Here is a 24,178-nt window from a genome sequence, read left to right as displayed (position 1 = left end):
CAGTAATATACATGATGTTTTCTATTTATTTTCCTATATTAGTCAACTTTGAGTACCACTGACAATGTTGGGGGGACACTGAGACACCCCCTTTCTCGGTAGGGAAGATAAGTGCACCCCCACTTTTTGTCTTGGCCCTGACTATTTATACATTTCTATCCTATAGCCAACATAATAACAAAATCTAAATGTAATACTCTTTCTGCTATGCAGCAATCATCATTTACAGCAGGTGGAAAGCGGAGCTGGGAATACTTCTTGTAGTTTGACTGCAAGTTGTGTTTTTTTTCTGTCCGTCAGCAATTACGCTCCTGACCCCCTTCCCTCTACTACCTGGCTCTAGAAGGTATTCGCAGCAGCCAATTGTAGCAGCTATAGAACAGGGTCACAGGTTCACATACAGTTCATTACAGTCTATGCTTCCACTGTGTGAGGTTTTATTACAAATCATTAAAATGCCTGATCCATGGCAGCCTTAGGGTAAAAAAAAAGAAAGATCAAGTCAAAATGTTCTGTTTTATTATATCCAAGGGGAGATCTAGAATGATGTGAGTTTTTATGATAGTGGTTACGTTAATAATAATCTTCATTCTGAAACCTAATAGCACTAAAATCCCATTAGTCCAGCCTCTGAGGAGCCAGTGTGATGTGAAATAAATGCCTGATCCTTCATAGGTCATGCCATGCTCATCCTATCTACTGTCAGCACTTTTACATCCACTTTGAACCTGAAAAGCCTTTGTGCAGTTGGTTTTTTACACTAATCAGCAAGATTCCTGAGCCTCTGAAATACTACCGCATTTACAGGGGATCTACCACCAGAGTTCACAAAACGGATGGCACATCCATTCTGACATGGATTTTTAAAGTAACCAGCTGTATGAGGTTCATACTTTTTTCCCTCATCTACACCCATCATTTTTGGTTAATAAAACTGCAGTTTCTTTGGCGAGTGGAGTCCTACAAATTGTATCATTGTCAACATGATGCCGAAACATTAGGATTCTGTGATACAGTAGGGGGGGGCAATAGGATTCTTGCCCCACCATTCTCCACCCTGTAGGCAGCAAGCCTACAAGACGTTAGCAATCCTGCAAAAGTATCGCAATGACACTGCATTGTGCTGCCTGTACTGGCCCGCTCTGGGTGCAGGGGAGAGATGGACTCAGCAAGTATAAACTATTTTTTTACGAGTGGTGGAATCAATACTTCTTAAACCAGGGGAGGAGTCCTGAGGAGATAATTTGCATATTCCCACTGCATTTTGGGGTAAGTGAAGAGTCTCCGCGAGCTCAAAGAACACTGGATTTTGGCTGTTGGAGCTGAAAAGAGGACATCGGCAAACCAGGGGAGGAGTCCTGAGGAGATAATTTGCATATTCCCACTGCATTTTGGGGTAAGTGAAGAGTCTCCGCTAGCTCAAAGAACACTGGATTTTGGCTGTTGGAGCTGAAAAGAGGACATCGGCAAACCAGGGGAGGAGTCCTGAGGAGATAATTTGCATATTCCCACTGCATTTTGGGGTAAGTGAAGAGTCTCCGCGAGCTCAAAGAACACTGGATTTTGGCTGTTGGAGCTGAAAAGAGGACATCGGCAAACCAGGGGAGGAGTCCTGAGGAGATAATTTGCATATTCCCACTGCATTTTGGGGTAAGTGAAGAGTCTCCGCGAGCTCAAAGAACACTGGATTTTGGCTGTTGGAGCTGAAAAGAGGACATCGGCAAACCAGGGGAGGAGTCCTGAGGAGATAATTTGCATATTCCCACTGCATTTTGGGGTAAGTGAAGAGTCTCCGCGAGCTCAAAGAACACTGGATTTTGGCTGTTGGAGCTGAAAAGAGGACATCGGCAAACCAGGGGAGGAGTCCTGAGGAGATAATTTGCATATTCCCACTGCATTTTGGGGTAAGTGAAGAGTCTCCGCGAGCTCAAAGAACACTGGATTTTGGCTGTTGGAGCTGAAAAGAGGACATCGGCAAACCAGGGGAGGAGTCCTGAGGAGATAATTTGCATATTCCCACTGCATTTTGGGGTAAGTGAAGAGTCTCCGCGAGCTCAAAGAACACTGGATTTTGGCTGTTGGGCATGAAAAGAGGACATCGGTAAACCGCGCGCCGGTAGGCATTTTGAAGCTTTTTTTTTAAGCTTTTTTCACTGTTTTCAGAACATTAACAATAAGAACATGGAAGAGTCCAGGAGCCATTTGGTGAGCTGCATATCCTGCTACATGTTCACAGACTTGCCAGTGGAAAAGCCAAACTTCACATGCCAGAAATGCAAGCTTGTGTCCCTGTTGGAGGAAAAGTTGCGAAATCTAGAAGAGAGGTTAACTACCTTGAAAATCATTAAAGAAGGTGAAGAGTTCTTAGACAGAGCAGAATTATCTCTTCATGATTCAGAAAGAGAAGAAATTCGAACTGCACCTGACGAAACAGAGGAATGGAAGCATGTGACCCACAGAAGCAGGAGGATCGAGAGGCAGTCAGCACCCATACTGCTCAGGAACCAGTACCAGGCTCTCACGCAGGAGAACCATGAAGAAATACAGCAAAATAAGACTTTGCCAGCAATGAATAACCTTGTAAGCCCTCAGAATCCTCCTGGATGGAGAAAGAAGAATGTTGTGAAGAAAAAACGGAGAGTGGTGGTCATGGGGGATTCCCTGTTAAGAGGAACAGAGGCCGCTATCTGCAGACCAGACATAACCACAAGAGAAATGTGCTGTCTTCCAGGAGCAAAAATTAAAGATGTGTCTGACAGGATATCAAGACTCTTCAGACCTACAGATCACTACCCATTCCTGCTAATACATGTGGGGACAAATGACACCGCAAGAAAGGACCTGGAAACCATCTGCAGTGACTTTGAAGACTTAGGCAAGAAAGTGAAAGAATTGGGAGCGCAGGTGGTCTTCTCATCCATCCTCCCAGTGGATGGCCATGGAACAATGAGGTGGAATAAGATTCTACAGGTGAACAACTGGCTACGTCGATGGTGCCGTCACCAAGGATTTGGATTTCTGGATCACGGAATGAATTACCTATACGATGGACTACTTGCTAGAGATGGGGTGCACCTTACGAAGACTGGAAAACATGTATTTGGAAGTCGCCTTGCTACACTCATCAGAAAAGCTTTAAACTAGAACAATGTGGGAAGGGAAGCAAAAGGCCAGAAAAAGCCATACAGCTGACAAATACTATTGAGATCTCTGCTACTGGAAGTGGAAAGGAAGAACAAAGACAAAACAATTTAAATAATAAAAATATGGGAGGAAGAGAAACCAATCACAAACTAAAATGTTTTTATACAAATGCACAAAGCATGGGCAACAAACAAGGAGAATTGGAACTACTAATGCAGGAAAAGGAATATGATGTCATTGGAATCACTGAAACTTGGTGGGACGATACACATGATTGGAATAAAAGGCTAAAAGGATACAACTTATTTGCAAGAAACAGACTTGATAAACGAGGAGGAGGTGTTGCATTGTATGTTAGAAAAGTGTATATCTGCACAGAGATTGAAGCTTCAGAGACTGGGAGTTCTGTGGAAACTGTTTGGGTAAGAATACAAGGAGAGAACAACGGAAAGGACACCATTGTAGGCATTTACTACAGGCCACCTGGGCAAGCTGAAGATATGGATGAACTCTTTATGTATCAAATGACCAAGTTCTCCAAAAAATATGACGTAGTGGTCATGGGAGATTTCAACTATCCAGACATTTGTTGGGAATCTCTCTCAAGTAAAACTAACAGGTCAAGCAAATTCTTATCCTCTCTTGCTGACAACTTTATCTTCCAAAAGGTAGGGGAGAAAACAAGGGGATCTGCTACTTTGGATCTAATCCTTATAAACAGGGAGGAAATGGTTGAGGAGGTAAAGGTGGCTGGGACCCTAGGAGGCAGCGATCATGCTATTATAGAATTTTGGATAACTAGAGGAGGAAGACATGTGAAGACTCAAACTTCAAGGTTAGATTTTAGAAAGGCAGATTTTAAGAGACTCAGAAAGAGAATAGGAGGGATCCAATGGCTGGATGTCCTTAAGGACAAAAATGTCCAGGAAGGATGGGAAATTTTTAAAAATGAGATTCTCAAAGCACAATCGTTAACAATCCCGAAAAGTAGGAAGAATGGGAAGCATTTAAGGAAACCAGGATGGATGAACACAGAACTTAAACACATGCTAAAAAGAAAGAAAGAAATGTTTATTAAATGGAAAGAGGGAGGCATATCTAAGGAAGATTATAATGCAGTCTGCAGATCCTGCAGGGCACGTATCAGGTTAGCTAAAGCTGACAATGAATTAAGGCTTGCAAGAGATGTCAAAAGCAATAAAAAAGGATTTTGGGGGTATGTCAAAAGTAAAAGAAAAGTCAATGATGCTATAGGATTTTTACAGGATGAAAATGGAGAAATGGTAAGAGAGGATGTTGAGAAGGCCGAACTTTTTAATTCCTATTTTGCATCTGTTTTCTCTCAGAAAGAAAATGTAACATCAACTGATCTTCACTGTCCTTTTAAAGGAATAGAGGAATCCAAGTTATCTGTAAACAGAAAGATTGTGAGGGAATATTTAGCTAACATAAATGAGTTCAAGTCTCCAGGTCCAGATGAATTACACCCCAGAGTACTGAAGGAGATCGTAGAAGAAATTTTAGAACCACTCTCCATAATCTTTGAAAATTCTTGAAGAACAGGAGAAGTCCCAGAAGACTGGAGAAGAGCAAATGTTGTTCCTATCTTCAAAAAGGGGAAGAAGGTGGACCCAGGGAACTATAGGCCGGTGAGTCTGACTTCTATACCAGGAAAGATCTTTGAACAAATTATTAAACAACATGTATGTAAGTACATGGATAAGAATGAAGTGATTAACCAGAGTCAGCATGGGTTTGTAACTAACAAGTCATGTCAGACTAACTTAATTTCCTTCTATGACAGAATCACTGACTGGGTGGATCAGGGAAATGCTGTAGATATAGTATATCTTGACTTCAGCAAAGCATTTGACAAAGTATCTCACACCATCCTTATTGAAAAAATGACCAAGTATGCAATGGACCAGGCAACTGTTAGGTGGATTCATAACTGGCTTAGTGATCGGACTCAAAGGGTGGTTGTAAATGGCTTCACATCCAGCTGGATGAATGTCTCAAGTGGGGTACCACAGGGCTCCGTCCTGGGACCTGTATTGTTCAACATCTTTATCAATGATTTAGATGAAGGAATTGAGGGTAAACTGATTAAATTTGCTGATGACACAAAGCTAGGAGGGATAGCTAATACTAGAGAAGAGAGAGAGAGGATTCAAAAAGACCTAAATAAACTGGAGCAGTGGGCAGCAACCAACAGAATGGTTTTTAACAGGGAAAAATGCAAAGTACTACATCTGGGCAATAAAAATGAAAAAAGCATATACAGAATGGGAGGAATAGAGCTAAGCAACAGTACATGTGAAAAAGACTTAGGTATACTAATAGATCATAGACTGAACATGAGTCAACAGTGTGATGCAGCAGCAAAAAAGGCAAATACAATTCTGGGATGTATTAACAGAAGCATACAGTCTAGATCACGTGAAGTCATTATCGGTCTTTACTCCTCTTTGGTCAGACCTCATCTGGAATACTGTGTACAGTTTTGGGCACCACATTTTAAAAAAGACATAGACAAACTGGAGCAAGTTCAGAGAAGAGCGACCAGAATGGTGACTGGTCTGCAAACCATGTCCTATGAGAAACGGTTGCAGGATTTGGGAATGTTTAGCTTGCAAAAAAGAAGACTGAGAGGAGACTTAATAGCTGTCTACAAATATGTCAAGGGCTGTCACATTGTAGAAGGATCATCTTTATTCTCATTTGCACAAGGAAAGACTAGAAGCAATGGGATGAAACTAAATGGGAGGAGACACAGATTAGATATTAGAAAAAACTTTTTGACAGTTAGGGTGATTAATGAGTGGAACAGGCTGCCACGAGAGGTGGTGAGTTCCCCTTCAATGGACGTCTTCAAACAGAGGCTGGACAGACATCTGTCTGAGATGATCTAGTGAATCCTGCTTTGAGCAGGGGGTTGGACCAGATGACCCAGGAGGTCCCTTCCAACTCTACCATTCTATGATTCTATTCTATGATTCTATGATTCTAAGGTGGCACTAATGGGACATTAAAAGTAATCTGTCAGCAGGTTTTTGCTATGTAAGCTGAGTACAGAATGCTGTAGGGGTTAAAACAAAGATTTCAGCGATGCCTCTCTTATCAAGCTCCTGTGGTTTTGTTTGCTTGCAATGATTGCAACTCCACCCCCTTCTGAGATAAGCACCTCACTGCCTATGGACATTGTATATACAGACCCTGATGGGGCGGGGTTAGCTGTGGTGTGGGCGGGGTTAGCTTTCTCAGCTCTGCTTCATTGCTAAATCTAAAAGCTCTGATTGTGTCAGAACTGCTGTACCTGGTAATCTAAGTGATATGTGTCACGCTGTCTCAGCGTACAGGGGGGTCAGGGGCCTGAGCTGACCCTAGACGGGGGCCCTGACTAATCCTTCAACCTGGAGGTACTGTTAATGGTACAGAGGTCCAGGCCACCAGCGTAACCCTAAACTCCTGAATATCCCTGAACCTAAGTAATCTAGTCCCGAGAAGGACCCCGATCACAACAATGGGGAACAGGATAGAAAATGCCCAAAACACAGTACTAGATAAACGAGACAGTACAAGGGGAAAACCAAAAACCACCTTGCATACAAAAACTAACACCACAATTACAGAGGGAACAACAACAGGTTAGGAGATAAATGATAAAGGGAGGAAGGGAACAAACCACACCGCATACTCCTCGCTCCGAACTCCACCAAACAACGATCCACTCTGAAGGTCTGCAAGAAATGCTTTCACCAACAACTTCCCTATCAGACCAGCAGGTATTTGAAGGAATCCCAATACTGCAGCATTAACTGCAGCTGGGCGAGCCTGAGCCTCGTCAAGCACAGAGAGAGAGAGAATTAACTCCCTCACAACCAAAAAACACAAAGCACCAAAAACTCAGCTGTGAGAAGTCAGGCTGTGTAGTCGCGACGATCTTCGTGGCGACACACCCATGACAGTACCCCCCCTTCTACGAGGGGCCTCCGGACCCTCAGGGCCAGGTTTATCCAGGTGAGTCGTGTGGAAGGCCCGAATTAACTGGTCTGCATTAATATCTGACGCAGGAACCCATATTCTCTCCTCAGGACCATACCCTTTCCAATGAACCAGGTACTGAAGGGACCGGCGACTAAAACGTGAATCGATGACTTTAGATACCTGAAACTCCAAATTTCCATTGACCACCACTGGAGGAGGAGGAGGTAAAGGTGACGGTATCACCGGCGCCACATACCTCTTAAGCAAAGATCTGTGGAACACGTTATGAATTTTAAACGTAGGGGGGGAGGTCAAGACGGAATGCCACCGGATTAATTATAGAACTGATCCTGTACGGCCCGATGAACCTGGGACCCAGTTTCCAGGAGGGAACCTTGAGTTTAATATTCTTGGTAGACAACCATAATCGATCGTTCACACTTAGGTCCGAACCAGACACTCTCCTCCTATCAGCCATACGTTTGTATCGGTTCCCCATAGTACTCAGATTATTCAGTACCCCTCTCCATACTGAAGCGAGTGATGACGAAAATCGTTCCTCCTCAGGAACCCCCGAAGAGCCCCCTCTACTGAAAGTACAAAACTGGGGGTGAAAACCATATGCCCCAAAAAACGGGGACTTACCAGTGGATTCGCTCCGCCTATTATTAAGAGCAAACTCCGCCAGAGGTAAGAAAGAAGCCCAGTCCTCCTGGTTCTCTGACACAAAACACCGGAGATATGTCTCCAAACTCTGGTTCAGACGTTCCGTCTGACCATTGGTCTGAGGATGAAAAGCCGATGAGAACGATAAATGCATCCCCCGCCGAGTACAAAAAGCCTTCCAGAATTTGGACACAAACTGAGACCCCCGATCCGACACCACATCGGAGGGTACCCCGTGAAGCCTCACAATCTCTCCAATGAACACCTGCGCAAGAGTTTTAGCATTAGGAAGAGCAGGAAGAGCGATAAAATGTGCCATCTTGCTGAACCTGTCTACTACAACGAGTATGACCGTTTTACCCGAGGACGGCGGGAGGTCCGTAATAAAGTCCATAGACAGATGAGTCCAAGGACGCTCCGGGATCTTCAAAGGTAAGAGAGCCCCAGACGGACGGGTATGTGGGTTCTTAGAGCGCGCACAAACCCCACAGGACGCAACAAAAGTTACCACCTCCTTATGTAAGTTAGGCCACCAAAATCGACGCGAGAGGAGATCCACAGTTGCTTTACTCCCTGGGTGTCCTGCCAAAGCTGAGTTATGGTGTGCCTCGATCACCTTTTGTCGTAGCTGATCTGGAACAAACAGTCTCCCTGGAGGTCCAACAGGGGCGTCCCCCTGAGCCTCCAATACCTCCTCCTCAAGCTCAGAGCATACTGCCGACACCACCACCCCCTCTTGAAGGATAGGAACCGAATCATCCGTATTCCCGGCCCAGGGAAACTACGAGATAAGGCATCCGCCTTCACATTTTTTGACCCAGGACGATATGTAACGACAAAATTAAACCTGGTAAAAAACAACGACCACCTGGCTTGTCTGGGATTCAGACGTTTTGCGGACTCCAGATAAAGCAGGTTCTTGTGATCAGTGATGACGGTGACCGGATGGACTGCCCCCTCCAAAAAATGGCGCCACTCCTCAAAAGCTAACTTAATAGCCAAGAGTTCCCTATTGCCGACATCGTAATTCCTCTCAGCGGACGACAATTTTTTGGAGAAAAAAGCGCACGGACGCCACTTACCAGGGGACGAACCTTGTGACAAAACTGCTCCCACCCCTACCTCAGAAGCGTCTACCTCTACAATGAACGGCTGTGACGCATCAGGTTGAATGAGTATGGGTGCTGAGGCAAAACATTTTTTCAAGGAGGAGAATGCTTGACAAGCCTTGTCAGACCACCTAGAAAAATCCGTCCCCTTTTTTGTCATGTCTGTGTGAGGTTTAACCATGGATGAGAAATTACGAATGAATTTCCGGTAATAATTAGCAAACCCCAGGAAACGTTGTAGTGCCTTAAGATTCTCTGGCCGATCCCACTCAAGAACTGCCCGCACTTTCCCTGGGTCCATACGAAAACCGGACGCTGACACCAGGAAACCTAAAAACTGGAGTTCCTGTACGGCGAACACACACTTCTCCCATTTGGCGTACAGTTTATTATCCCGCAAGATCTGTAACACCTGCCTAACATGCTCCTGATGAGACACAAGATCAGGCGAGTAAATTAAGATGTCATCCAGATATATGACCACAAACTGACCCACCAGGCGGCGAAAAATGTCATTAACAAAGTGTTGGAACACCGCCGGGGCATTAGTCAGACCGAATGGTATGACAAGGTTCTCATAATGCCCCTCCGGAGTGTTAAACGCCGTCTTCCACTCATCCCCCTCCTTTATCCTAATCAGATTGTACGCCCCCCTGAGATCCAACTTAAAGAACCATTTGGCGCCCACGATCTGATTAAAGAGATCGGGGATAAGTGGGAGTGGATACGGATCTCGGACCGTAATCCGATTAAGTTCACGGAAATCCAGGCAAGGGCGTAGGCCTCCATCTTTCTTCTTCACAAAGAAGAACCCCGCGGCCACCGGGGAAGATGAAGGTCTAATATGCCCCTTAGCCAGACTCTCAGAAATATAATCCTTCATGGCCTGCCTCTCCGGACCAGATAGGTTATACAACCTAGATTTAGGTAACTTGGCCCCAGGGAGCAATTTTACAGAACAGTCATACACGCAATGAGGAGGTAGTTCCTGACACCCTTTCTCCGAGAATACATCCTCAAAGTCCGCCAGAAATGGAGGCAAGACCCTAGGAGTGACAGCACCGATGACCGCATTCATGCAGTTTTTATTACAGAATTCACTCCATTGGCTTATCTCCCTGGATTGCCAATTAATAACCGGATTATGCTTAGTTAACCAAGGAAGGTCCAACACAATAGGAGTGGGAAGACCCTCCAACACGTAACAAGACAACAGTTCTTTATGTATCGCCCCCACTTGAAGATTTACGTTATGCACCACTTGCAAAAAACTTCCCTGACCGAGAGGCCTGGCGTCGATCGAAAATATGGGGATGGGTTTAGCCAACATATTCAATAGCATACCTTGAACCCGGGCAAACCGAAAGTCCACCAGATTAGCCCCGGCCCCACTATCTAGAAGAACAGCTATCCTCTCAGTTCTCGTACCCACCACCACCTCCGCCGGTACGAGAAACTGAGACGAACTTAGGGACGAAATACCTACTCCCAGATTGCCGTCCACCACACAACCTGGGATCAATAGTTTTCCGACGACTCTTTATTCTGCAAAGGACGGGATGGACACCCCCTAATAAAATGTCCCTTTCTCCCGCAGAAGAAGCACCTTCCAGTCTTGTGGTGCACCGCCGGTCCCCTCCCCCGGAAAGATGTCCCTCCTAACTGCATAGGCTCCTCTGGACTGACCAGGGGAACCTCCATATGAGGAGACCTTGTAGGAGGTGGAGTCATCCCAGGGGGCGGAGTTATCCCGCACCTCTCCCGAAGCCGTCTGTCAGTGCGAATAGCAAGGGCCATAGCGGCTTCCAGTGAGGCGGGAGGGTCATACTGTGCCAACACATCCTTTAATTTGTCAGATAACCCTTGACAAAACTGGCTCCTAAGAGCCGGGTCATTCCACTGGGTGTCCGTGGCCCACCTACGGAACTCCGAACAGAATTCCTCCGCCGGACGATCTCCCTGGTGGATCCTATGTAACTTAGATTCAGCAAGGGAGATCCGATCTGGGTCATCATATACGAGTCCCAGAGCAGCGAAAAACCTATCCACTGACTGGAGAGCCGGGGAGCCCGGGGAAAGAGAGAACGCCCAAGATTGTGGGTCCCCTTGTAGGAGCGAGATGACAATTCCCACCCTTTGCTCCTCACTCCCCGATGACCGAGGCCGCAGCTGAAAGTAAAACTTGCATGCCTCCCGGAAAACAAAAAACTTGTCCCGCCCCCCAGTGAACCTGTCAGGGAGAGCTAGTTTAGGTTCTGGTCCGGCTTGCTCCAGAGGACACAAAACCTTGGAACCTTGGACTTAACATCCGCCAACTCCATGGACAAACTCTGCAACTGCCGAGCTAGACTGGCTACTGGATCCATGGTGGTTGGAAAAAAAAATTATTATTATTTTTTTTTTTTGTCGGTCGGTGAAAATGTCACGCTGTCTCAGCGTACAGGGGGGTCAGGGGCCTGAGCTCACCCTAGACGGGGGCCCTGACTAATCCCTCAACCTGGAGGTACTGTTAATGGTACAGAAGTCCAGGCCGCCAGCGTAACCCTAAACTACTGAATATCCCTGAACCTAAGTAATCTAGTCCTGAGAAGGACCCCGATCACAATAATGGGGAACAGGATAGAAAATGCCCAAAACACAGTACTAGACAAACGAGACAGTACAAGGGGAAAACCAAAAACCACCTTGCATACAAAAACTAACACCACAATTACAGAGGGAACAACAACAGGTTAGGAGATAAATGATAAAGGGAGGAAGGGAACAAACCACACCGCATACTCCTCGCTCCGAACTCCACCAAACAACGATCCACTCTGAAGGTCTGCAAGAAATGCTTTCACCGACAACTTCCCTATCAGACCAGCAGGTATTTGAAGGAATCCCAATACTGCAGCATTAACTGCAGCTGGGCGAGGCTGAGCCTCGTCAAGCACAGAGAGAGAGAGAATTAACTCCCTCACAACCAAAAAACACAAAGCACCAAAAACTCAGCTGTGAGAAGTCAGGCTGTGTAGTCGCGACGATCTTCGTGGCTACATACCCATGACAATATGTTGTTGGATTCAGCTTCTCTTTGCCTACATCAGGCTGCTCTCAGATGAGGTAGTAACAACCCGCTGACAGATTCCCTTTAAGAGGGTGGTCACTACTACTTTTTTTTTACTGATGGCTTATCCCCAGGATAGGACAACTACATTTGATCGGTGAGGATGCTACACCCATCACTCTTGCCGATCAACTGTTACTGCTAGGATGCCACCGGACCACAGCAGCTCCATCAAGAATATAGTGGGTACTGGGTACTGCAGGTCCACCACCTACTCATTTGAATAAGGGGTGGATCTGCAGTACTCGGCCACTGCCTCTATGGAAATGACAGCTGCCGTCTTGCAGCAGCATCAGAAAACTTCAGACCATCGCCAGTAACAGCTGATTGGCAGGCGTGCCCCCACCAGCCAGATAATGATGGCCAATTCTAAGGGCTCATGCGCATGATCTTATTTCCGGCCTGAGTGTGATCTGACAAAACATCGGATCACAATCGGACTAATGTTATTCTAGCGGGCGGTGCACATGTCGGATTTTTTTCTCCGACCGGTTCTGCCCGCATAAAAAAATCGCAGCATGTTTGATTCAATATTCGGATCGTGCTCACCACTCGGCCATGCAAGCCAATGAGTCCGTGGGAAACATCAGGCTGCACTCAGATGACATCTGAGTGCAGTCCGATTTCCACGGACTGACAGAATGGAGAAGATGGAGACATCAGATTAAACTATGATTAGTGATGAGCGAGCATGCTTGTTACTCGAGATTTACGAGCAGGCTCGGGTGTTTTCCGAGTATCTTCAGCATGCTCGGGTGTTATGTTTCAGTCACTCCGTGCTCATGATTTGCGACTGTTTGACAGCTTTAATAAATCTGAGGAATGCCTGTTTCTTAGGCATTTCTCACAGAGTGACTGAAACATAACACCCGAGCATACTGAAGATACTCAGCGAGCACCCGAGCATGATCAGTTTGATCAGAGTATAATTTGCATAATTGACCCGATTCTCTTGGATGAGAGAATATACGCTGCTGTGACCCTAGCATAAGGATGAGCCATCAATAAAAAAAAGTTGTGGCCAACCCCTTTAACACATTAAGGGGGCACTAACACCTTCTAAAGAGGGCACTGCGGGCATCAGTGAGTATACTGTAATCACAGCTTCCAGTAATGCACACTTCACCATTTATTGTCCGATCATGCAGGAAACGTGCTCCCATTTCATTAGATACTAAATGCACATCCAGCAAAATATTTAAAGGGGTAAAGCTGAGTCAAGTATATAGAGTTAAATGGTCTTCATAGACGCACATTACTTAAGCGATGTGAATCTCATAGATGCAAAGTGGAGCTTTGCTGGTTCATGTTAAATTAATCCAGCATCTGTTAATTACGGCGGCTCCGTACATGTAACTTATCACTTAGTGACATTATTTGCAATTGCTGATGCTTTTCACGAGGCCTCGCCCGATGCTTGAGTGCAAGTCTTTAAAAGTAATAGACAGCTTGCAGATGAGTTGCGAGGTTAAGTGGGATCCATGCGCATGATTATTCATGGTAAGTACGGCGGTGGCAGACAAAACATTTCCCATTAACTTTCATTTATAAAGCTGTGCTTTATGGCCGTGCTTCACCTCCCCGCTCTACAGATTAGTTGGAGCCACTGTATACAGCCCAGTGTCCTACATTTAGGTTTCCTTCTTGGCAAGTTAAATTAATTCCACAATGTTGGATTCTCCTGTAATTGTGAATTCCCACATGTAGCGCAGGTTGGCTCTTGTTAGCCCATATTTAACCACTGTCTTTAAGTGCCCAACGCTGCCCTATTTAAAGGAACGCTATGTCCCTTGACATACCAAGATATGGCACAACATCCCCATGTCTTTTTCTAGACCAACTAGTGCTGTGTGATTCATATTTTACTTATTTTACAGACATTATCACCTCAGTCCCCATTGGGGCTCACAATCTAGATTCCCTATCAGCATGTCTTTGGAGTGTGGGAGGAAACCGTAGAACCCGGAGGAAACCCATACAAACACCGGAAGAACATACAAACTCCTGGCAGATGTTGTCCTTAGTGGGATTTGAACCCAGGACCCCAGTGCTGCAAAGCTCAGAATAGCAATAGCATTGTGACGTTCAAGTCTTCCAAGAGCCACAATCCTCAGCAAAGGTCTAGAAGACCCTCAACATTTTTTGTTTTTCTTGGTCTCGTTTAGCATACATGGAAAAGGCCTCCAAGATATATGTTAAACACAAGCTGTGATGGATACCTAATAGTCACCCATAAATTATATTGGTCCACTTAACTGATGCGTCATGAGCTTTTCAATAGTTCTTCATGACGTAGCCATTGAATGGATGATATAGTGCTTTGTAGGTGATGGATGCTACTATATGGCATCTATCACCAGTGGCGTAATGTGGATGGGAAGCACATGGGTGATAGACCTGGGCGCAAAATATCAAAAAGCAAAAGGTGACAAAGATCCAGGGTTGTACACATTCTCTGGACTTCTGGCTGGGTTCCTCTGATTTCCATCCGAGCACCCTTTTGAACTATGTCAACATCAATATGATGACAATGCAATTGGATCCTGTGGTAGAGCACAGATCGACTCCCTGCCCTACCATTATCCATCATATAGACCGCAGATAACAGTAGGCCTACACGATAACAGCACAGACACGCACAGTGGCGTAACTATTACACCTCCTGTGCCGACCTTCTCTGAACATGCAAGAAGTTGTCTCTGTCTCTCTGATTAGACGAGTATCCATTTTCTTGTGCGGGAAGGTGGCATCAAGGTGCCGTTATTACTTCGGGAAAGGGCACTCAGTGCTCCTTTAAAAAATAAAAATGCTCCCACTACTTGCCTTGCCACAGGCGCTGGCAACCCACACTACACCACTGTCTTCATCCATAGGCTGTTACAGCATATGTGTAATGGATGCATGCAATGAAAAATCCATTTGATGAACAGTATACCAACGTATCCATCATCCAAATGCTAACATGTTAAAAAAAAAAACTATATTGTACAGTACCATTTCTTTTATCGGACTCGGTAGGATGATATGGAGTAACCTATTATGGTACTCCGCCATGGTCATACTTAACACATATGGAAGTTACGGTCAGTCTTTTGATATTTGTATATATAAGCTCTCTGATGGAGCCCTCCACCACTCAGTCTCAGGCAGTGTTAATTACAGCAGGTTTCTACCTTTCCAAATACATGTAGACTTTAGTCTCTAAGACAGGATACACATTAGGTAGGTTCCTGGCAACGAGAGTCGCCTTACCACGGCTGCTAGGTACACATGAATTGGCCAATTTTTGCGCTAAGATTTATCAGTTATTTCTATTTTCTAGAGCTGTAATGCAATTCAAATTTCATATATTTCATGTTTGCATAATATAGAGCTTCAGAGTGCTACTTTATTAGGTATCTATACGCATATGTCAGGAGCTTTCGTGGCATGTACGCTAAATGAAGACCTCAAACGTGAGCCGGATGGGCCTAATTAAGTCTGTCTTAAGGATTAAAGTGGGTTTAGACTAAGATGGGGCATTAATGTTTGATCGGTGGAGGGCTCGTAAGGAAGTGACCAAGGTGCCGGCATTATCAATTAAGGCCAAGCTGTAGTACCAGTCATCACCATCTCAACAGACAAGCTATTTGGCCTGGATAGAAATTAAGGAGCTTCACCCATTTGTTCTAAAGATCAGCAAGTGGACCAGGGGGTAAGACCCCTAACTATCAAACACTTATACACTCAATCTGTTTGTATGTATGAAGCCACCATTGCACCCTTCTTTGGGAGCTCCTTCCTTCTTCGGTAGAACAGAGAAGTATGAAGGACGACAATTTTTGCTCTTGTTTAGGGATCTTCAAGGTTCTCAGTTTTATGTTGTTTCTACAACGACTCGTTAACATGTTGTAGATTTTGGGAAATTCTGCTTCTGATAACTACAATAATATGCTGAAGCTACATCTCTGTGTACTTCTAATTTCTGTAATCAGGAATACAAAGGGTGCATAGAATATATCTGCACAGAAGTTAGATCGAATCCACAAAACCCAGTAGATCTGCCCTATTTCCATATTAAACAGGAGGGGGAATACTTGTGAAACGCGTGGTCTTTTGTCATTGTCTAAGATAAAAGTTGATCTAAAAAACAGCTCGACACATTGTAGAAGCCTTAAAATGTAGCACAAATATTGGGTTATACAAATTCACAAACATAAGTCAGAATATTAGAAAAGTTCAAGACATACAAGAAGGAATTGGATCTAGCTCACTGATTAAAATCTATTTTTCTTTTTGAATAGGATAAAAAAAAAGACGTGTAATCAGTCTAACTTTAAAGGATATGGACACCTGGGACATGTGTACATGTAAGGATTTGGGGTTAAAAAAATAATTTTTGCCATTGGGTTTATATAAAAATTCTGCAGTTTGCCTTTTTGTAGCCTCTGTAGCTGGATGCAGAATAAGTTATCTAAGAATCTATCAGCGAGCTCCTTCTGATGGGAACGTTTATAACGATTGTCTTTTTCTCCTCTTCTTCTCCTCCAGCAATCTCCTCTTTGCTGATTTATGACCACAGATCACTTTCAAAGATGAGCAGAACTTTGTGGTCATAAATCAGCTGAGAAGAACTCAGAAAAAGTCAGCTAAAATAGTTACAAACTCACTGAACTAACTGCATGGCGGATTCTCAGTTAAAGGGGTTGCCCACCTTTCAGGACATTTGTTTTATTACTTAAATGCATTAAAAAGTTTGCACCGTTTGCTTTCTATAGCCTCTGTGTTGCACTGTCTATTGCTGGCTGCAGAATGAGTTAACTGAGAATTTGTCAGCCAGCTATGACGTTCTGATGGACAGATTGTAACCCTTATCTATCTTTTTGTGACTTCTACTTGGCTTATTTATGTCCGCACAAAGTTGAATGTGCAGGGAAACAAACAGCCTGTAAAAGCGAACCTCAAAATACATGCATTTAAGTTATTAAACTATATGGACACCTCAGACAACTTTGAGAACTTTTTTATTAATTTATGTATTATTTTAAGTTCTTTGGAAAAAGAAAAAAAAAAACAGGGAGTATTGCACAAACCACAAGATTAGCACAGACTATATACTTACGATTGGCTGTAGCTGGGTGCCGGGGAGCATGAACTGCATCTGCTGTGCGAGCATTGCGGCTGCTGTCTTCTGCTGTATAAGGTTATTCCGTCCATTAATTTCTAGCTGGGTTTTTAAGTGCGGAGGAGGATGCAGATATTTACAATTTTCTCTCGTGCACCGGCCCTACGGAACGACAGACAGTAAGAATAAGAATAAAAATATAGGAAATCTAAAGACGATACAAACTTACTTATTATATCACAGAGAAAGATAGAGCAAGTTCAAGCATTCTCTATAGAGCCATATTCACATAGCGTTTTTTTCCAACGCACTTTCCTATACAGTGGGACTCTGTATACTGCATGGTATATTATTTTTTTAACAGTGAGATATATTGGCATTATTATACATTAGCATAGAAGGAGTCTGTTCTTTGAATATACACTGCTCAAAAAAATAAAGGGAACACTTAAACAACAGAATATAACTCCAAGTAAATCAAACTTCTGTGAAATCAAACTGTCCACTTAGGAAGCAACACTGATTGACAATCAATTTCACATGCTGTTGTGCAAATGGAATAGACAATAGATGGAAATTATTGGCAATTATCAAGACACCCTCAATAAAGGAGCAGTTCTGCAGGTGGGGACCACAGACCACATCTCAGTACCAATGCTTTCTGGCTGATGTTTTGGTCACTATTGAATGTTGGTTGTTCTTTCACACTAGTGGTAGCATGAGACGGACTCTACAACCCACAGAAGTTGCTCAGGTAGTGCAGCTCATCCAGAATGGCACATCAATGCGAGCTGTGGCAAGAAGGTTTGCTGTGTCTGTCAGCATAGTGTCAAGAGGCTGGAGGCGCTACCAGGAGACAGGCCAGTACACGAGAAGACATGGAGGGGGCCATAGAAAGGCAAAAACCCAGCAGCAGGACCGCTACCTCCTCCTTTGTGCAAGGAGGAACAGGAGGAGCACTGCCAGAGCCCTGCAAAATGACCTCCAGCAGGCCACAAATGTGCATGTGTCTGCCCAAACGGTTAGAAACCGACTCCGTGAGGGTGGTATGAGGGCCCGACGTCCACAGATGGGGGTTACGCTCACAGCCCAACACCGTGCAGGACGCTTGGCATTTGCCACAGAACACCAGGATTGGCAAAGTTGCCACTGGCGCCCTGTGCTCTTCACAGATGAAAGCAGGTTCACACTGAGCACATGTGACAGACGTGACAGAGTCTGGAGACGCCGTGGAGAGTGATCTGCTGCCTGCAACATCCTTCAGCATGACCGGTTTGGCAGTGGGTCAGTAATGGTGTGGGATGGCATTTCTTTGGAGGGCCGCACAGCCCTCCATGTGCTCGCCAGAGGTAGCCTGACTGCCATTAGGTACCGAGATGAGATCCTCAGACCCCTTGTGAGACCATATGCTGGTGCGGTTGGCCCTGGGTTCCTCCTAATGCAGGACAATGCCAGACCTCATGTGGCTGGAGTGTGTCAGCAGTTCCTGCAAGATGAAGGCATTGAAGCTATGGACTGGCGCGCCCGTTCCCCAGACCTGAATCCGATTGAGCACATTTTGGACATCATGTCTCGCTCCATCCTCCATCCGCCAACTCCTGGACCACAGACTGTCCAGGAGTTGGCGGATGCTTTAGTCCAGGTCTGGGAGGAGATCCCACAGGAGACCATCCACAACCTCATCAGGAGCATGCCCAGGCGTTGTAGGGAGGTCATACAGGCATGTGGAGGCCGCACACAATACTGAGCCTCATTTTGACTTGTTTTAAGGACATTACATCAAAGTTGGATCAGCCTGTAGTGTGTTTTTCCACTTCAATTTTGGGGGCGACTCCAAATCCAGGCCTCCATTAGTTAATAAATTTGATTTCCATTGATGATTTTTGTGTGATTTTGTTGTCAGCACATTCAACTTTGTACACAACAAAGTATTCAATGAGAATATTTCATTCATTCAGATCTAGGATGTGCTATTTGAGTGTTCCCTTTATTTTTTTGAGCAGTGTATTACCAATCAGTAACCCAGAATGTACAACCTCAGATACATGGATTAATATATCCTCGCAATCAAAGATTCACAATGGCCAAACTTAGGGTAGGTCACCCACTAGGAGCCACACAGCAATATAATTGCACCCTCCATTACGATGCAAAAGTTTGGTCACCCAGAATAGAAGGACTTGGTGATGGTTTCCTCCTCTGTGCTTTGTACCTGACTTTTTGAAACTTTTTGAAAACTTTTTGAAAACCTCCCCACTTTTTTGCTTGCCACTTAATAGCAAAGCAGCTAGGATCAAATCAGGACTGTGCCACCTCTCCCTGATGGCATCATAGCGGCGGACTGAGCTGCCTCTACGATACGTATGCCCTCGCCAGCTGGAATCCAATTATCCACATGTCACCATCACAGGCCATGAGTGCTGATGTCTATTGTAAAGTGATTTCTTCATACTGTGTAGGACCAACCTGATCATGTTACTTACTGTGTTTCCAGATGAACAACATTTACTCAGACAGGTGTGTTCATGATCAAACTGCTTAAAAAGGACACATTTAAGGGGTTAAAGGACACATTTGGGGGTCACACCCCCATCTATGTGCTGGAAAGGTAGAGACCATCAGCAAGCAGCTGCTGGCATTTTGCAGATGGATTTGAATCAACAAGTACATAAATTATTATCCTTGCTGGGCCGACGGGAGAACTAAGAGACCCAACTGTTTTTCTCCCCTCCACATAACTAAAAGGTTTGAAAGAGTAAAAACATATCTGGAAACTGCTTTTCATATTAGATGAATGTCGGCCTAACGAAGCCAGATCACACAACCATCTATTGTATAGGGTTGTCCTGATTCTCCCAAAATCAGATGTTGGGTGAAAGAATGATTGGGCATGTTGGATTTCAACATGCCCAATTCTTTGTCGTCATGGGAAATCTAGTAGCGAATTATTTCACTCCACATGCACACTCGGTAGAGCTGAGTATACATGTGTATTGGGGAGGGGGGAGGCAGATCGAATAATGGTCATCTAAACTTGCATTCTGCTGACAACTATCTAAGGTATAAAGCCACCTTTAGACATTGAGGACATGATAGACCAGATCTGTTGAAAATAATCTTTTAATTGAACAATTTTTGTGAATGACTTGTCATTTACAACTGGTCTGTAAGAGGTAAAAAAAAATAAAGTCACAGTTTAAAGACAAAAATGTGATTTATTTCCAGCTGGATTTGTGATCTAGGCTGTTCTATTAAAGAAGTCACGATTGATGGCTCCAAAAGTAAGAAAATATACGGTTAATAATGTGCTAAAACTGGAGGAATTCCAAATCTTGATCCTAAAAGATCCAGAAGGAGGAGCGGAATCAGATGACTAAGGAATACTAATAGAATAATTCATCAGAATATTGGACTTATTATCACTCACAACCTAAAGGGGTTATGCTCTTGAGTGCATTCACACTAAAAATAAAAAACAGATATGCAGGAATCCAGTAGGAGGCGCCACTGAATAATAGATCAGAAAAACCAACGAAATAGAATGTACAAGGTACAATGTTCTAATCTTATTGCATTGTACATGCTGGACAAAAATAACAAAATTATTTAAAAAAACCCAAATATATTTATATACAGGTATGTATTATAAAGCCCCCAAATATTATATTATATATATATATATTAGCTAAAAAATGGCAGCTCCCCTCCAATAAGTGAAAAAAAAAATAGCCATTATTAGTTCTGTTGGATATGCACTAACAAAGACATTTTTTTTTTTCACTTATGGGAGGAGCGCAGCTGTTTTTTGGATATTATTTCTTATATACCTGACTGAGGTCACATTTGGATGGTGGTGCTATATAGGATGCAAAAACCCCACACTTTTGTATACGTGTTCTCTGTATAACAGATCCCCTGAATACAATTCAGCTAAATGATAAAGTGCAGATTAGGGAGAAGGTCTGGCTTCATTACAACTGTTTGACAAAAGCTCCTTCCTACGGCTTTGTCTCCACATCTATAACTGCATTAAGTCGCAGGATCCTGGCTGGCATTAATTCAATAATACCTAAATGGATGTGATTATCATTATTTCACGCTCAGACACTGACACGGGGAGACATGAAATGACAGGCTTCCTACAGGCAATATACCTGGCTTGATTATAGCCTGTGCCAGGTATATGTTCCAGAAATAAAAGGTTACTCGATGAATGGCACGAAATCCAGCCTTCACGTCGCCTCCCCCTCCCCAACACCAGGACTTGGCTATGCATTTTCGTGTAGTCTGAGATGTCGCGTACAATGCGATAATTGGTTTGCATCAGAAGTTGGCCTGGAAGAAGAATCCAGCACTTGGCCACACAATGACACTTCTGTTTTCTATGTCCATGTCCTGGAAAAGATGGAAAGAGGAGCAACTGTGTCACCCCTCAGATATCTGATCCTTTATAGCCAGTCATTGCAAAATGGTCACTAGTAATTTATAAGGAAACAGGAGCAAGAGATAATGGGTGACTTATGGTTCTTGTGAATCAAACGAAAGGCCCTATACAGTTATATGTAAATTTATAGGGAACCTGTCAGATAAAAAAAAGCTATTAACCTGCCTATATGGGGTTAATCTGCAGGTTAATAGCGTTCTGAACCTGCCCGGCGCCTGCACTTAGACCCCGCTGCCAGGAGGAAATTAACTTCATTCCCCCAGGCAGTGTTCTGGTTTCAGTCTCAGGGGTGGTGCCGGCGCTGGTCCAGTCACTGCTCTATGTATAGAGAGTAGCGGCTGCAACTGTGCCTCCAACACTGACTGACAGCTGCCACAAATGCGTATCCTGCTGTCAGTCAGTGCCAGGGGCTCGGTTACAGCCTCTGTTCTCTATACATAGAGCAGTGACTGGACCCGCGCCAGTGCCTCCCCCGTGACTGAAACCCATATGCTATCAGAAGGAATAAAGTTAATTTCCTCCCAGCAGCGGAGGTCTAAGTGCAGGCGCCGGGCAGGTTCAAAACGCTATTATTCTGTAGCAGTGTGTGGTAGGTTTTTGAAACATAACTTTTAATCTAACATAAGTTAAAATATACACATTGATAAAAATGAGTCCAGACAGACATAAAGTGCAAATATCAAAATCACCCACACATCATAGTCCAAATACCAGTGCCAAGTCCCTTCAACTGACCAACATATAGGAAGGAGTATTAATATGGTGACGATGAACAAACACTTTCCTACCATGAACAAAAATGATTTCTGTAGATCGATGGTACAATATCAATTATTAGAGTACTACTGTCATAGGTGGAGAATTCACCAAAGCTGTGGCACAGTGGTCTAGAGGGAGCGACCAGCGGTGGTATGGTGTGGGACGGTGGGACGAATTCCCACTTACCAAATAAGACTCCCCTGAAGAATCTTTTCCAGAGGAAACACGTTGGGAGCAGTGCACCTCTCAATTGATGATACCTTGGGCATGACATGGTGGGAATAGGGCCATGACAGACCTGGGTATCGGACACCTGAGTTTCACTTTGGGTGAGACTGTTCCAATGTTCTATATAATTGTAAGCTATGATGAATTCTCGCCCTACGACAGGAGTACTGTAATAATTGATATTGTACCAGTGACCTACAGTAATCCCTTTTTTCATGATAGGAAAGTGGGTTTGTTCATCACCATATTAAAACTGCCAGGAAGGACTCCTTGTATATGTCGGTCACCATTTATTGGTACTACTATAGTGTTTACAGATTGAGATCTAGGATTAGATTAGAGTCAAGAAAATAGATTTGTGCGTCCCTGGTCCAGTGGCCATGTTAGTAGTCCGTGGCCAATCAAACAGAGCCCTGTGAAGCTCCTTTGACCTGCGGCATCCCCGACACCTCTTCTGATTAGTAGTTCCATGCGATGTTATGGTGCATCAGGCTGTCACGTAATATAATTACAGGGTCTACTAATCAGAAGAGGTGCTGAGAACGACAGGGGTCGTAGGGTGTTTGCAACACTTTGGATCAGAGGCAACAGACTAGACACGATCATTGGACCAGGGCCCTCCAACTCTTTTTGCTCAACTCTCAATTAGATAGATAGAATAAATTGGGTAGCCAAGCCCCTCTGGGCGTTTCTCCTGTTGCCTCAGGGTGCAGTGGACTAGTGGTAATCCTGAACAGCTTTGAGAACTCTTTCCCGAACAGCTGCCGCCTGTCTGATTCACCCTGAACTTATTACAGAGACAACTTTCACCATCCACCCTTGGGAACTACAGCAGGACATGGAGTACGTCTAGGTCACAGAACAGAAAGTCACACCGCATCGCCTCTAGACTTAACACCAGGGTTACATCAGTCTAATGAGTGACATTTTACAATGTGTCTGCCATCTCTCTATGTCCCGGCCGCTCTTGCACCACAACAACATGACAAGACCAAACACAGTCATCCTGTCCCATAAATTGAATTTAATGAGTGTTCGTAAAAGAAGAAAATAAAAATTATTAATGAAGACGCAAAGCATATATAATGATTCTTTAGGGTGTGAATCCATCTATGTGCGATGAAAAAGACAGTCCAGACTGCAAATAAAATAATTTCGTTGTCCATTACTTAGAAGGTACAAGTCATCTCTATGAGAACTCTAATATTAACTATATAGGAAAGTGCAGCGGACTGTGATTTTACACACAAAAAATGTGTGCACGGAGGTATATCACAGATATTCAAGTACGCATCCAGACTGTGGATACCCTCAGATGTATACACTCAGTGGTGGCAACAAGCACAGTCAGCACCCAGCCTAACTGGCACACCATACAGAGCTCCGGTCTGCTAAAGGGGGGTTTTCTGTCATAGAAACCAATATGTTTTCACTATCTGATTGGTGACGGTCTGACAGCCTCGACACCCACCCCCCATGATTTTGAAGATGACGGGACCAGATTAATGATTTAGGGATTTCCAATAACACTAGATGTACAAGCAACTGCAGCATGGCACCATTGGGTCCACTGACACGCGGTGGTTTGACATGAATTTCAGTATGAATTCCAAGGCAAAAATATGTAC

At 44.2% G+C, this 24,178-nt stretch overlaps 1 protein-coding gene across 8 annotated transcripts in view; it reads right to left on the bottom strand.

Moving 5' to 3' along the window:
- MBNL3 (muscleblind like splicing regulator 3) overlaps positions 1 to 24,178 on the bottom strand; it is a 169,003-nt gene that overhangs the window by 45,885 nt on the left and 98,940 nt on the right. For all 8 annotated transcript variants that reach the window (XM_073641327.1, XM_073641326.1, XM_073641322.1 and 5 more), the window contains exon 3: positions 17,117 to 17,281. In XM_073641327.1, the coding sequence (XP_073497428.1) occupies positions 17,117 to 17,281 (165 nt within the window). The remainder of the gene's footprint in view (positions 1 to 17,116; positions 17,282 to 24,178) is intronic.

The sequence above is a fragment of the Phyllobates terribilis genome, unplaced genomic scaffold (genome assembly GCF_046119375.1).
Source record: "Phyllobates terribilis strain yellow unplaced genomic scaffold, ASM4611937v1 Scaffold_7__3_contigs__length_470593459, whole genome shotgun sequence".
Taxonomy (NCBI): domain Eukaryota; kingdom Metazoa; phylum Chordata; class Amphibia; order Anura; family Dendrobatidae; genus Phyllobates; species Phyllobates terribilis.
Note: the sequence above shows the minus strand (reverse complement) of the source record. Positions and strands in the feature narration are given on the sequence as shown.